Source organism: Podarcis liolepis (assembly GCF_965112155.1).
Source record: "Podarcis liolepis genome assembly, chromosome: 2".
NCBI classification, from domain to species: Eukaryota; Metazoa; Chordata; class Lepidosauria; order Squamata; family Lacertidae; genus Podarcis; species Podarcis liolepis.
This window is the reverse complement of record NC_139555.1, coordinates 68,889,904-68,903,047: the sequence shown is the minus strand read 5'-3', so window position 1 is coordinate 68,903,047 and position 13,144 is coordinate 68,889,904. Positions and strand designations below refer to the sequence as shown.

The 13,144-nt window shown below is 45.8% G+C and overlaps 1 protein-coding gene across 21 annotated transcripts in view; it reads right to left on the bottom strand.

Moving 5' to 3' along the window:
• NSD1 (nuclear receptor binding SET domain protein 1) overlaps positions 1-12,065 on the bottom strand; it is a 60,233-nt gene extending 48,168 nt beyond the window's left edge. For 3 of the 21 annotated variants that reach the window (XM_083488289.1, XM_083488296.1, XM_083488297.1), the window contains exons 1-2: positions 11,319-11,511; positions 9,754-10,670 (exon numbers count right to left, since the gene is read on the bottom strand). In XM_083488289.1, the coding sequence (XP_083344415.1) occupies positions 9,754-10,650 (897 nt within the window). In that variant the 5' untranslated portion in view covers positions 10,651-10,670; positions 11,319-11,511. The other 18 variants (XM_083488285.1, XM_083488292.1, XM_083488284.1 and 15 more) reach the window with 16 other exon arrangements.
• Positions 12,066-13,144: the final 1,079 nt, after the last annotated feature.

Here is a 13,144-nt window from a genome sequence, read left to right as displayed (position 1 = left end):
AAACACTAATGAATACTGTGTGGTAGTGTTAGTAATACAGTGGTGCCCCGCAAGACGAATGCCTCGCTAGACGGAAAACTCGCTAGACGAAAGAGTTTTCCGTTTTGGAGGTGCTTCGCAAAACTAATCTCCTATGGGCTTGCTTCGCAAGACGAAAATGTCTTGCGAGTTCCTGCGGGTTTTTTTTCCCTTCCCCCCCCTTTTTCTAAGCCGCTAAGCCGCTTATCAGCTGATCCGATAAGCTGATAAACCGCTAAAAGCCGCTAATAGCGCTAATCCTCTAATCCGTCAATGGGCTTGCTTCGCAAGACAAAAAAACCGCTAGACGAAGAGAATCACAGAACGGATTCTTTTCGTCTTGCGAGGCACCACTGTAACTAATCTATTGGAAAAGGAGCCTTCTCTGAATAAGCTATGAAAGCAAGCGCAGGCATGATGCGATACTTCACTACTGCTTGTTTACTTCTTATAATTACCACTTACGAAAGTTCTGTCATAAGGTAAGTTGTTTTTTGAAAAAACATGGTCATCCTTAGAAGTGTTCATCCCAACTGAGCATGATGTACCCTATTGCTTCTTGACAAGCAAGGGATCTTCCTATACAAAGATACCAGCATCACCTCCAAGAGCCAAGCTTATTTCTCCCTGAAAAGAAATATCCCTAAAAGGAAAGTAATTGGCCTCTAGCAAGGACTGCATCTGTCAAGTACATCCCAGGACTTGTTCACAAATTATGCTACAGTTCATGGTTATATGTGACATAGAAGTTTAATGTAAAACTCACCCATCAGCAGCATCAGGGATTGCCTGTTGTAAATAATTTCAAATAGTTTCCCCCCCTAAATTAATGGCTTTAACAACACCATTTTTAAAATCCTAATCAGCAACTAGCCATTGTTTGGTCAGGGCACTGAAACTGCCCTGGCTGATGTCATTTGTCGGGAGAGAGATTGGGAGAATGCAACCCTGCTCATTCTTTGTGACCTTCTGGTGACTTTTGATACCATTTACCATAGCATCCTTCTGGAATAGCTCAAGGAAGTAGTTGTTGGGCCACTATACTTCTTGTCACCCATGCAATTTAACATCTATATGAAGCCACTAGGACCAGTCATCAGCTGTATGGGAGTGATGTGTCACCAATATATGAATGACACCCAGCTCTCTCTCTCTCTCTCTCTCTCTCTCTCTCTCTCTCTCTCTCTCTCTCCTGTACCAGTAGAGCTGGCTGAGGCATCAAGACAGGTGTTTGGAGGCAGTGATGTGGGCCAACAAAGTGAAACTAAACCATGAAACAAAAGTGCTATGTGTTCTCAAATCCAGGAGGTAGAAAGCCCACCTTTTCTGATGGGTTTGCACTTCCTTAGAAAGAGCAGGTTTGTAGCTTGGGTGTACTCCTGGATCCAGCATTGTCACTTGACATGCTGAAAACCCATCTCTTTATCCTGGCCATTGACACCTGAAGAATATCTTTTCAGGACTCATCCTATTCTTCTGACCATAGTTCATGTTACAACCTTCCATGGGACCTCCTGGTAAAGGGAGGGTAATAAATTTTGTAATAATGATATAGTTTGGATGTAGTGACAGAGGGTAAATCCTACTTCACCCCCACAGCCACAACTGCAATTTTCTCCATACATCTTCTATAGCTTCCAAGTTGGCAACTTGAGTGGGGGGTCAAGGCTGGGACCAGAGAGTATTCCGTAGGGGGATGAATTTGGCTCTGGGAGTATTTGTTGCTGATCTGGGATTCTAAAGGGTATGAACTAAGATTATCCACTGACTGAATTTCAGTCATTTAAAATTCTGTAGATGTTTACATCTGAGTGTAAGCAAAACCTCTAGATAGATACAATTTGAGCTTTTGAAGGAAATGTGAGGCAACTTATAAGTTAGCAAAAGCTACTATTCATTGTTAGAAAGAAACAAGGAAACAAATATAGTATTTCCTATGAACAGTAACACATTGGAACCTCCAAAAAATAAATAAAGATAAACTCTCTGATCTACTGGTCATCATTTGTCTACATAAATTAAAATTGCCTCCCAGCAATAAATCAACTGCTATCCTAGATGCAGCTAGACGGCCTAAGCCCATTGAAATAAATTAAATTAAGGCTGCAATGCTAAAATCAATTACCAGGAAGAAAATCCCACTGAATTTAAATGATACTTCTGAGGAAACATGCCTGTGACTGTACTGCAAAATGTCCTCCTGCATGTGGCAGACTATTTTGGTTAAAGCTTTTGGGTGAAATTAGGACCATTAATTCTGCTACAAATGAACACTACTGAGAAGACTGCCAGTTTCACTGTGGGAGGGGGGGAATAAGGTAATATATAGCACCCTTGATAGAGATTAGCAAATCTCTAAAAAGTAAAATGGGCTTAGCAGAACTTCCATATGTCACTACAGACTAAATGCTGCAGTATATATCTGACATGTGCATGTTGCCTATGCATGCGGCTGAAGGATCTCAGAAAAAGAAAAGTTAAAATTAAATCTCTTGCTTCATGCACAAAACTTAAATTTATGATTTTGGGTTTTAAACATTTAAAAGTACAAGCAGTGTTCACACAAGCCAATGAGGCTTCTGAATGCAACTGAGTGGCTGATTTGACTGGAAGGAAGCCTAAGGGGGCAATTTAATGCATCAACCTGCACTGCAACCAGAGAGGTATAGGGGACTTTTGACTGGGAATCCAAACAAGCTTCAGCTTCACTTCTGACCTTCAATATTAACAGCAGGCTACATTGCAGAGCTGCTGTAAGCTTTTCTCTCTCAGCATAGCATTCCAACTTGCAACCAGTGTTAGAAACTCAGATATATAATCGCCAAATGGCACCTTAAACCTAGGTGACGGTCACCACAATGGAATGTCTAGGTGCCTTTTTTCTCCTTTTTTGCAATGCAGTTTATCATCACCATTATTATTATTATTATTATTATTATTATTATTATTATTATTATTATTATTATTATTATCTTCATTTATATATCACTTTATAGTTTAAAAAACAAACATCAAAGTGGTTTACAACATATTAAACAAATCCAAGCTTCAAGGAAAATATTTCAGATCTTTCTCTAAGTGATGTTTTGTTTTCCTCAGTCTCCAGCCTGGCATCCAGAAATCTCCAAGTGGTTGCAATTGGACCCACATCAGTTGCAAAACGTGTTTGACGCCTAGCTAATTTCTATGACTGCTTGCAACAGAGGTATACCTTACTGCATGGTTGTTGTAAGCTAGTCTTTCAGATTTCGCTGAGGTGTTAGGGGTCTAATACCTCAGGACTACAGTGGTGCCCCGCAAGACGAATGCCTCGCAAGACGGAAAACTCGCTAGACGAAAGAGTTTTCCATTTTGGAGGTGCTTCGCAAAACGAATTTCCTATGGGCTTGCTTCGCAAGACGACAGTGTCTTGCGAGTTCCTGCTGGTTCCCCCCCCCTTTTCTAAGCCGCTAAGCCGCTTATCAGCTGATCCGATAAGCTGATAAGCCGCTAAAAGCCGCTAATAGCGCTAATCCTCTAATCCGTCAATGGGCTTGCTTCGCAAGACGAAAAAACCGCTAGACGAAGAGAATCACAGAACGGATTCTTTTCGTCTTGCGAGGCACCACTGTACACTGCAAGTTGATGTAAATGGCTCAGAGCCTAGCCTTCAGTATTCAGTCTGAACCACACTACCGGGCTGTCATAAACTACTCTCTCGCAGCCTTTCCAATGAATTGCACTTGCTTTGGAACTTCAATTAGCAGGGCAATTTAAAAAAGTGTTTCACACTAAAAAAATAACAGTAAGAAAGAACAAGAACTCTTCCTTTTGCTGCTACCTTTTGTGGTTTTAGTCCAGTTGGGGTTGATACACTGGTGCCCGATCTGGCCAGCATTCCTCCAGCTATTTCATTACATCAAAGGTGGACTAATTTAAATAAATGTGATTTAAATCACAAAAAGGCCAGTTTAAATTTCTGATTGAAGTTTCTCATTGGTGATTCATATATTTTTAAAAATAATGTATAATAATTTGTCCATGTTGGCTTACAACTAGGATCAACACTCTAATTATATACTTTGTATAATTATATATACACTTGATATTTTTCATAATTTTATAGAATGATACATGGTGCACCACTTATTTGATCTCCCCCCCCCCCCCATTTCATATGTCAGAAGTGCTGGTACTTATGGGAAGAGCATTTCATTTTCATAAGATGAAATGTCCTTGTTTATAAATATTCATAATTTGGTATGGGGGAAAATACAGATATCAGATAATTACAGGATACAGAAGTATCTTAGCCATATACAGGGTGGCATCTTCAGGTGTCAAAGGTTGGCAATCATCACCTGTGATGACCTGCTAGTTCTTTGCCCCTAGCATCAAGGCCATTAACAGCAGTTTTCCATGTGATTCTTTATTTGCATTTGTGTTGCTTTCCTAACTCAATGTCTTTCATAAAGCCCTATCAATTTTGAGGCAGTTTCCCATTCAGACCCCCTTGGGTATTACGATTGACAGAGGAGGCCCTCTTGGTAGTTCTGTCACCCTCACAAGTTTGGAGATTGACAGCTCAGAAGAGGGCATTATCTGTGGAAGGCTCTCCCCAAAGAAGTGCACCTGACACCTTACTTTTGTGGTTATCATCATATGCGGAAGATGCCTGGCCTTTGACACCTGAGAAATTTTACAATATATTCCACTGACTGTAATTTGTTTTAAATTATTTCAATATTGTATTTTTAAAATTGTTGTAATGCACCATGGGACCTCATGGTGAAAAAACAGGGAAGAAATCTAATAAATAATAATAACTGCAACAAACCAGTGTTGTTGGAAATGCAGACGCACCATTTCAAGCCTCCCTTTCCCCATGTGTCTAATGGAAGCTTTCTTGCTTTTTGAAGCAAGCAAGTTCCCAGTTTTTGAAGCACATGGGAGAGTGTGGTTTGCACAAATAGCAAACCGGAGTTCAATTGTGCGATATTATACAAACCTATATATGAAATGAGAAGCTAAAGTTTGTTTCAAAATGCAATGGAAGCCTTAATCCTCCATACACCCCAAAGGAAGGAAGGAAGAAGAGAAATGTATGAGAGTCGCCATAGGATGCCCATGTCACAACAAACTATGGTATGATTTGATAGCTGGATGGAGCCAACAATTGTAGGATTAATATGCTTTTTTTAGTCTGATTATACTAAAGGTAAAGGGACCCCTGACCATTAGGTCCAGTCGTGACCGACTCTGGGGTTGCGGCGCTCATCTCGCTTTATTGGCCGAGGGAGCCGGCGTACAGCTTCAGGGTCATGTGACCAGCATGACTAAGCCGCTTCTGGTGAACCAGAGCAGCGCACAGAAACGCCGTTTACCTTCCCGCCAGAGCGGTACCTATTTATCTACTTGCACTTGACGTGTTTTCAAACTGCTAGGTTGGCAGGAGCTGGGACCGAGCAATGGGAGCTCACCCCATCGCGGGGATTCGAACTGCCGACCTTCTGATCGACAAGTCCTAGGCTCTGTGGTTTAACCCACAGCGCCACCCGCATCCCCCTGATTATACTAGGCTACTTCTAAAAAGAGAAACTTACAGGGAGCAATTCAAAATCCCACACTTCTGATCATTCCATCAGCACAAGTATCTTTACTTGTCAGATGAGACAATACCCCTCTTCTCCCATGTGGTGTTCTGAGGGTTCTCCTGACTCTCTAGAACGGATCTGGGGGAGGTGGAGAGGGAGCGTTGGGGGAGGAGAGGGAAAGCCCAACTGTGCTAGTGGGAGCCCTTGCAAAAATATTTAATTATTACTATTCTTAACTCATTAATTTTTATCCATTTTAACTACATCACATGCAAGCAGCACCAACTGATGGGCATAGAAGCTCATACATAGCTCTTATCTTGCAATAATCACACCATGAATTGTCATGTGCTCTCACCCCTAGAAGAAGAGTGCTTGAGAACACAAGAGATACTGATTCATGCTGTTGGGACTTGAAGATCTATTCAACTGTGGTGGGAGAGAAACCTAACCCCCAAAATGCATACAGGTTTTAGCAGCTTGCAAAGATGCAATGGTCATCGATGAGAACTTCACATGAATGTTATGGCTACAATAACGAAATAACATGCGATAATAGGATCACTGGATTACAGTGGTGCCTCGCAAGATGAAAAGAATCCGTTCCGTGATTCTCTTCGTCTAGCGGTTTTTTCGTCTTGCAAAGCAAGCCCATTGAATCATAGAATCATAGAGTTGGAAGAGACCACAAGGGCCATCGAGTCCAACCCCCTGCCAAGCAGGAAACATTGATGGATTAGAGGATTAGCGCTATTAGCGGCTTTTAACAGCTTATCAGTTTATCGGATCAGCTGATAAGCGGCTTAGCGGCTTAGAAAAAGGGGGGGAAAAGAAAAAAACCCTGCAGGAACTCGCAAGACATTTTTGTCTTGCGAAGCAAGCCCATAGGATATTCGTTTTGCGAAGCACCTCCAAAACTGAAAACTCTTTCGTCTAGCGAGTTTTCCGTCTTGCGAGGCATTCGTCTTGCGGGGCACCACTGTACTTGAGCTAACTTCAAAGAACAATAATTTCAAACGTAACCAAAATTAGTCATAGAATTATTGCTTAAGGTATTTCTGTAATAATAGCTCCCTTGGCTTAAACCATCCCTGACACATGAGCCTCAGACACCAGAGTAGCCAACAGCATTTTCTTGCTTGCTTTTAAACCTTGAATGGACCCATTGCTCAAAGACAACTGCAAGACCAGAATTATGAGACAACCACAAACAAAATTATTTTCTGAGATTTTCTGATGTCATTCTTTCGGTAAGCTCTCTTCCATCTTTACACGCCTTACAAAAAAAGGTCTGATTTCCAAATACCCCCTTTCAAGAAAGGCATTTCTCATCAATATTTATGCACCAGCATTCTATTTTTTAAATATTTGCATTAAAAAGCCATTATACAATGAGACAATCAAAAGAATTCTGCACAACTAAAAAAAAAAAAAAACTCCTAACAGAAACTAGATGCCATACACTTTGAAAATGTTTTATAATGGTTTTCTATTTCAACTGTAACTCAATGTAATAATGAATTTTGGAAGTAAAACTGATTCTGTTATTAAGTAGAACTATCTGCAAAGTGCTGTGATATCACTTATGGCCTCACTGGGGCCCCAATCAATCATGCAGATTTTTTTTTTAATAGCACCACTTAAAAGGTATTCTCACTTTAGTGCCACAGAGAAGGGGATGCTTCTTCTAAGATGATGCTTGCTACGACACATGCATGCAATATCCAAAACCAAAAGGGGGTATCCAACATTAGATCATACTTAGATCAGTCCATTGATTTCCATGAGACTGCTCATCGAGTATGACTTAGTTGGATATCACCCAATGCCTACATTGCTAGCCTCAGAACCATTCGTTTTACATATATGCAAATTTAATTGCTAGAGGAATAGGCTTAAACTCAGATCATATTAAGATTTCTTTAATGGGACAATATCCTTAATAAAAAAACATTGGGTTGCATTTAGCTAAATCACTGCACATGCAGAATGACTCCTGTGAGTGCAACATACCATAATTTCCCCTCCATCTCCTCCCCCTGCACCGCCCCCAAATCTACTCCAGAGTGTTGGGGAAAACTCAGGGTTGAGTATGCAGTAAGGGAGAAGAAAGAAGTAAAAGTTCTGTTGCACTTCTGGAAGCTGTTCCATGCATTCAGATATTAAGTTGGATACAACCCATTTCTTCTCTGTACAGTATTCAGGTGCACATGTGTGTTAACACCTGCACAATGCTATCTGCTCCACAAACATTTAGGCAATACTTTACGCAATACTCTGGAATTAGTAACTACCAGTAGAAATAATATCAGATGTGAGCCATTTGGCAGTGACATTATTTTGGAAAGAGGTCTCTCAGTAACTGAAATACCAAAGCCAGGTAAATTCTAATGTAACTGCACAAAACACTTAAGTTCTACAATACCATATATATATTTGCCATGGTACACAATATTCTAGTAGACTTTTCCAACATGTTGTTTCACAAATGTTGTGAAAATAATTTCACAACACTATCCTATGCACATTTACTTAGAAGTCAGTTCCACTGTGTGCATTCCTAGGACTGCAACTTTATGCACTATGTACACAGGACTGCAACTTTATGCACTATTTGCAAAGTTACACCTGAATGTAAGTCTTTTGACTTGAAGTATTCTCAAACTACAGTAGGCCCAGTTCACATGTAACTCTAAGCCAAATCATTGCTAAGTGTGAATGTGCAAGCACTCACAATAATAATTATGGCCTGGTCTTCTTACTGCCACACTACCTGGAGATTAAGGTACAGATTAATTTACCGTTATTTCCAAATTCAGACTCACAGTTTTTCCTCCTCAGACAAACCACAAGCCCAGATTAAGATATAATGCTGAGCTAAACCATGGCTTAATTTCAGTAGCACACCATCAGGAAGATCAAGGGAGCATTTTTTTTACTGAACATATTAACATACTGAAATTTCACCATGGCTTTGTTTAGCTTTATGTACAAACCAGGCCATTATCACCACCATTAAAAGTCAACAAACACACCTCAGTTCTCCTCTTAAAAGAATTCAAGACCATAAAAAATTACTCTGCATGCGCCAGTTCATTCTGCAAAACAGAAAACAATGCAAGTCTTCACACTTTTCACTTAAACTATTAAATGAAATCTCATTTTAGTAATGGAGTGTTTTGTTTTAACTGAGGCCACTTCACACATGCTATTTTAACTGCAAATGTATACCAGGACATAAGATGTAAACACTTGCTTGCATTATCATATGCATTCCACACCACATGTAAAATGCAATTCATGTGCATTTTAAGGGCTGCTATCTCTCATTCATATATTCATATATATATATATATATATATATGGGTGTAATACTGATGCACTGAAAAGCCACAACTGATAGCAAGTTTCTAAAGAGTGCACATGCATCAAGAAAAATCTATGCACAAGAGTATACACATTTTCTTACTATTACCTTGTGGGAAACAGCCCTATTACCCTTACAAAGACAGCCAGAAATCAAAGACTAAACCTTTTTAGCATATGCAACTATAATATAATTTTTTAAAAAAGAAAGCACTAAGAATCTGCTGAAAAAGAAAACTGAAGAGCAGGTTTTCTGTCTGAATAATGTTTTGGCTTTCCAGCTATCATAGTTGTTGGGTTTTTTTAAACACAGTACCTCATTTCAGCTAACAGTGCAAAAAGTAAGTATAAGGAGCAGGAGTTTGTGAGGGGTGCATGTTTTCAAACACTTTTATAAAGTTACCAAATCTTAATTCTTGTTACAACCAGCAGAGAAAGATGACAAGTCATGTGTGGAGGGGAATTATATTCAAATGTGTGGAGGGGAATTATATTCAATTCAGCTTCTGTGATAAGGAATTTTTTTCACTGTGTCAACTTCTAGGATTGTATGCCAGGCAGAAGGACCACAAAACAAGTTGTTTTCAAAGCTCTTGTTCAAACTACCTTCCTTGAATTATCTGCACTTTGCTTTGCAAATGAAACAAAACACATGGAAACTCTACAACCTGTTAACTCCACCCACCTCCAACTCTCGCTCTCTCTGTAACAGCAACAGACCAGAAGAACACCATGTAGAACATTTCCCCATAAATAAATTTGCAGAGAACTTAACGGGTACCCCAAGACTGCTTACAGGTGGCAATGCTGCTGCTGCTGCTGCTGAGGTTGATGATTTTGCAGTAATTGAAGTTTCAAGCCTTTCTATCAAGTTTCCTAGAGTGATGGGACCGTGGCCTGGATTTTCTTTTTCAGATACCTTCTTCGTAATGCTGCACTGTTTTTCTGTTTTTAAATTTGTATCTCCAGGAAAATAAGACACTGGGCGCAGGTCTAGTTTTTCAGTTCTATTTCCTACTGCAGCCTCTTTGCAAGTGTTACTTTGTATTTGCTCTCGAGGAAAGCCGATTGGGAACAAGGTAGACATTGTCTCATTGTGTCTAATTTCTATGGAGCGGTGTCCTCCTTGGATCTCCTCAATCAGTTCCATCCCATCCTCGGGCTCTCCCTCCTCACTGTAGGTGCCGGGGTCTCTGTCCTCCATCATAAACTCACTTTCCTCTTCTGGGCTTTCATCTGCTTTTAGGAATGATGTTTCGGAATCCACCTCCGGGTCGTCCTCCAAGCAAGGAGAGATGGAATCAAAATCCAGGAGTCTTGCCGAGTCATGCCGGGTGAAGTCTTCTGAGTCGGTTAAGACTGAAGAATCGCAGAGCTCCGCGCTGGAGTCGCTCCTTTCAACTTCCTGCAAACAATCAGAGCCATCTTTTGAGCCATTTAAATATTCGGCACTGAACATGGAGGCCAAATCCTGCAGCCTGCGCAGCGGGATGTAGCAGGGGGAAGGGTTTGGGCCATAGGCAGCAGCAGCAGCAGCCTTTGACTGCATGGTGCACCCATTAGGTGGCTCGGGGGTTCGGCTCTGACCCTCCCCCCCGTAAGGGCCGTCCCCGTTCTCCGGGACATCTAACGCCAAAGGGCTGGCGAAGGGGGGCAGGTAGCCCCTCCTGCTCACTTCGCAGGCCTGATCCATCCTGTGCGGCGGGCATCAACCTGTGAAGCAAACACAGCAACAATGGGGTCAGGCAAACCCTCCAGGGCCTTGTTCTCCAAAATGGCAGCCACTTCTACTGCTGCTGCTGCTGCTCCTCCTCCTCCGCGGCGGCGGCGGCAGAGGCCCAGCAAACGCCTCCCGCTCCTGGTTCTGGGGCCGCAGAGAGCCTGCACCGAGCCGGCTGCATGCCTCTTCCACCGACCCGCAGCTACCCAGGCAACATTGCCTCCTGATCGGCGCAGCCAAATGTCGCCTTTCACAATAGCGCAGCATCCATCCTGCCGCTGCTGGTTGCAGGGAGCGCAACAGAGCAGGCCTGGCCTGGCCTGGCTCCTCGCACTCTCCCCCTACCTCCTCGCCCCCGCCTCTCAGAGATCTGCAGCTGCTGAGCAGGGATCGCTTCAGCAAAGGCTTCTGGATCTTTCATCCTCTTCCGCCCCCGCCCCCACCCGGGCCGCCTTTTGCCACCACCCGGCTTCTGCACTAGGCCCGAGACACCGGCTGGCGTGCCTTGCCCCACCCCCACCCCGTTTCCAAAGGCCCTCCGGGTGAGGGTTGCGGCGCCCTTGCAATGTCCGGGTGGAATCTGCCCGCAGACACCAGTTTCCGCCTTGGGGGAGAACAGGAAAGTCTTTCCTGCAGTTTACCTGTCGGACTCTGTTTCCCCCACCCTTGCACAGGGCCAAAGTGAAGAGCCGACTTGGCTCCTCCGGTCCCTACCAGCTCCGTCTCCAGCCCAGCTGCCTGCCAGCTTCTTTTCGCTTGCAAGCTCCTTTCCTCGCCCGCGCGCGCCCGCGCGACGCTGCTGAACGCGCGCCCCCGCGGCTGTCCCCTGTGCGCGCTCGCGCGCGCCCCCTCACTGACTCTTGGGGTTCAGCAGCAGCAGCAGCGCCAGCGAAGGCTGCGCTGTCCAATCAGCGCGCGCGTGCGCGTCTGCCCGTCGCTGCGCATGGCCTCCCCCCTTCCTTGGGGCACTTACGCGGCCCCTGCGCCTTCGGACGCCCCCTAGCGCTCAGGGCGGCCGCCCTTCCCTTGCCCCACCTATTGCTCCTTGCCCTGGGCTCCTCAGCCTGTTCCAAAGGGCTGGCGTCGCTTTGCCGTCCTGCCCGGCCTGGCCTCGGCCTCCCTCCCTTCCCACTGCACATGGCGCCGCAGCTCCCTTCTCTGCCCGCGCTGGACAAGCCCTGCCTCTCTCGCTGCCAGCGCCCAGCACCATCCTTCCCCTCAGCCTTGCTTCGTACCAAGCCACCCCGGCAGGGCGCCGCCTGCGAGGCCAGGCCTCTGCTAGCTCCCCCGCCAAGCGCTGCAAGCAGAGAGCAGGAGCGAGCAAAGATGGTGGATGTGGAGCTCGCCCACCCACCCGCTGGGCAGCCGCCGCCGCCGCTCTCTTTGCCAGCCCAAAGGAGGGGAGGGGGAGCCCCTCAGACGCCCCGTGACCAGCAGCCAACCGGGCTTAGTCCTGCCTCGGTGTCCTCTCCCAGGCACATGGTGCGCCTGGGGCTAAGCTGCTTTTCACCTCAGGCACGGTGGGGTCCTGGGAGCCTAAGCGACCTCGCAAACCTTGTCCCCCTCTCTAACGGGGGAGAGGGAAACGGGGAGGGTTCCTCGGCCACTGAAGTTGGGAGCCCGAAGGACGAAGCCAGGCCAGCCCCATATTCCCGCCCAAACAACAGGGGAGACTGGACGGGTCAGCTTGTTCCCTTATCTCCAGCAACAATGGGGGTGACGAAGGAAGAAAAGCTCCGTCCGCTCTTTCTTCCGCCGCCACCCCCGCTCGCACCGCCAATTAAGGGGAGGGGGGGGGCCGAACTCCTAAAACAAACGGCTGGGCTGGGAAGGGAGAAATGGCTGCTGTGTGGCCCCCGCAGTGAAAGGGGGCCAAACTCGTGTGTGTGTGTGTGTGTGTGTGTGAGCGCGTGAGGGGCGACGGCAGGGCCGACCCGCGTCCCGGGCGCAACCGGGGAGGCCGATTCCCATCGACGCCGAGGGAAACCAGGCCGCTCCCCCGGATCCTGCAAGAGCGGGGAAGGCTGGGGTGCAGCCCCTGGCCACTGACTAGCTCAGCAGCGAGCTTGGAAGGAGCCTCCCACACGCTCCTCTTCCTCCCGCGTCGGGCAGGGTGCAGCTGCTCTCGCCCCGGGAGGGAAGAAGCCCACTGTTCCCTTTCCCCCCGGCACTGCGAGGCCGGCCCTCCACACGCCCCCACCTCCTGGCTCCCTTAGCCGGTCTTCAGGGCCAGCTAGAACGCGGCGTCCACGCTCTTCCCTAGAGCAAGCTTTGGGCTGCTGCCGCCGCCGCCGCCGCACCGTCTTTTGCGTGGCAACGCGGCCGGGAGCGTAACGAGATCAGCCATAGAAGGCTAGCCGAGCCCGGGGGTCCCGAGCGCCCTAGCTTCCCCCGTGCGCGCCCCGTTGCCAGCTCCTCTACAGGAGGCTCGGTGCCTTGACATCGGTCTGAAGCGGCGGGCCTCAGC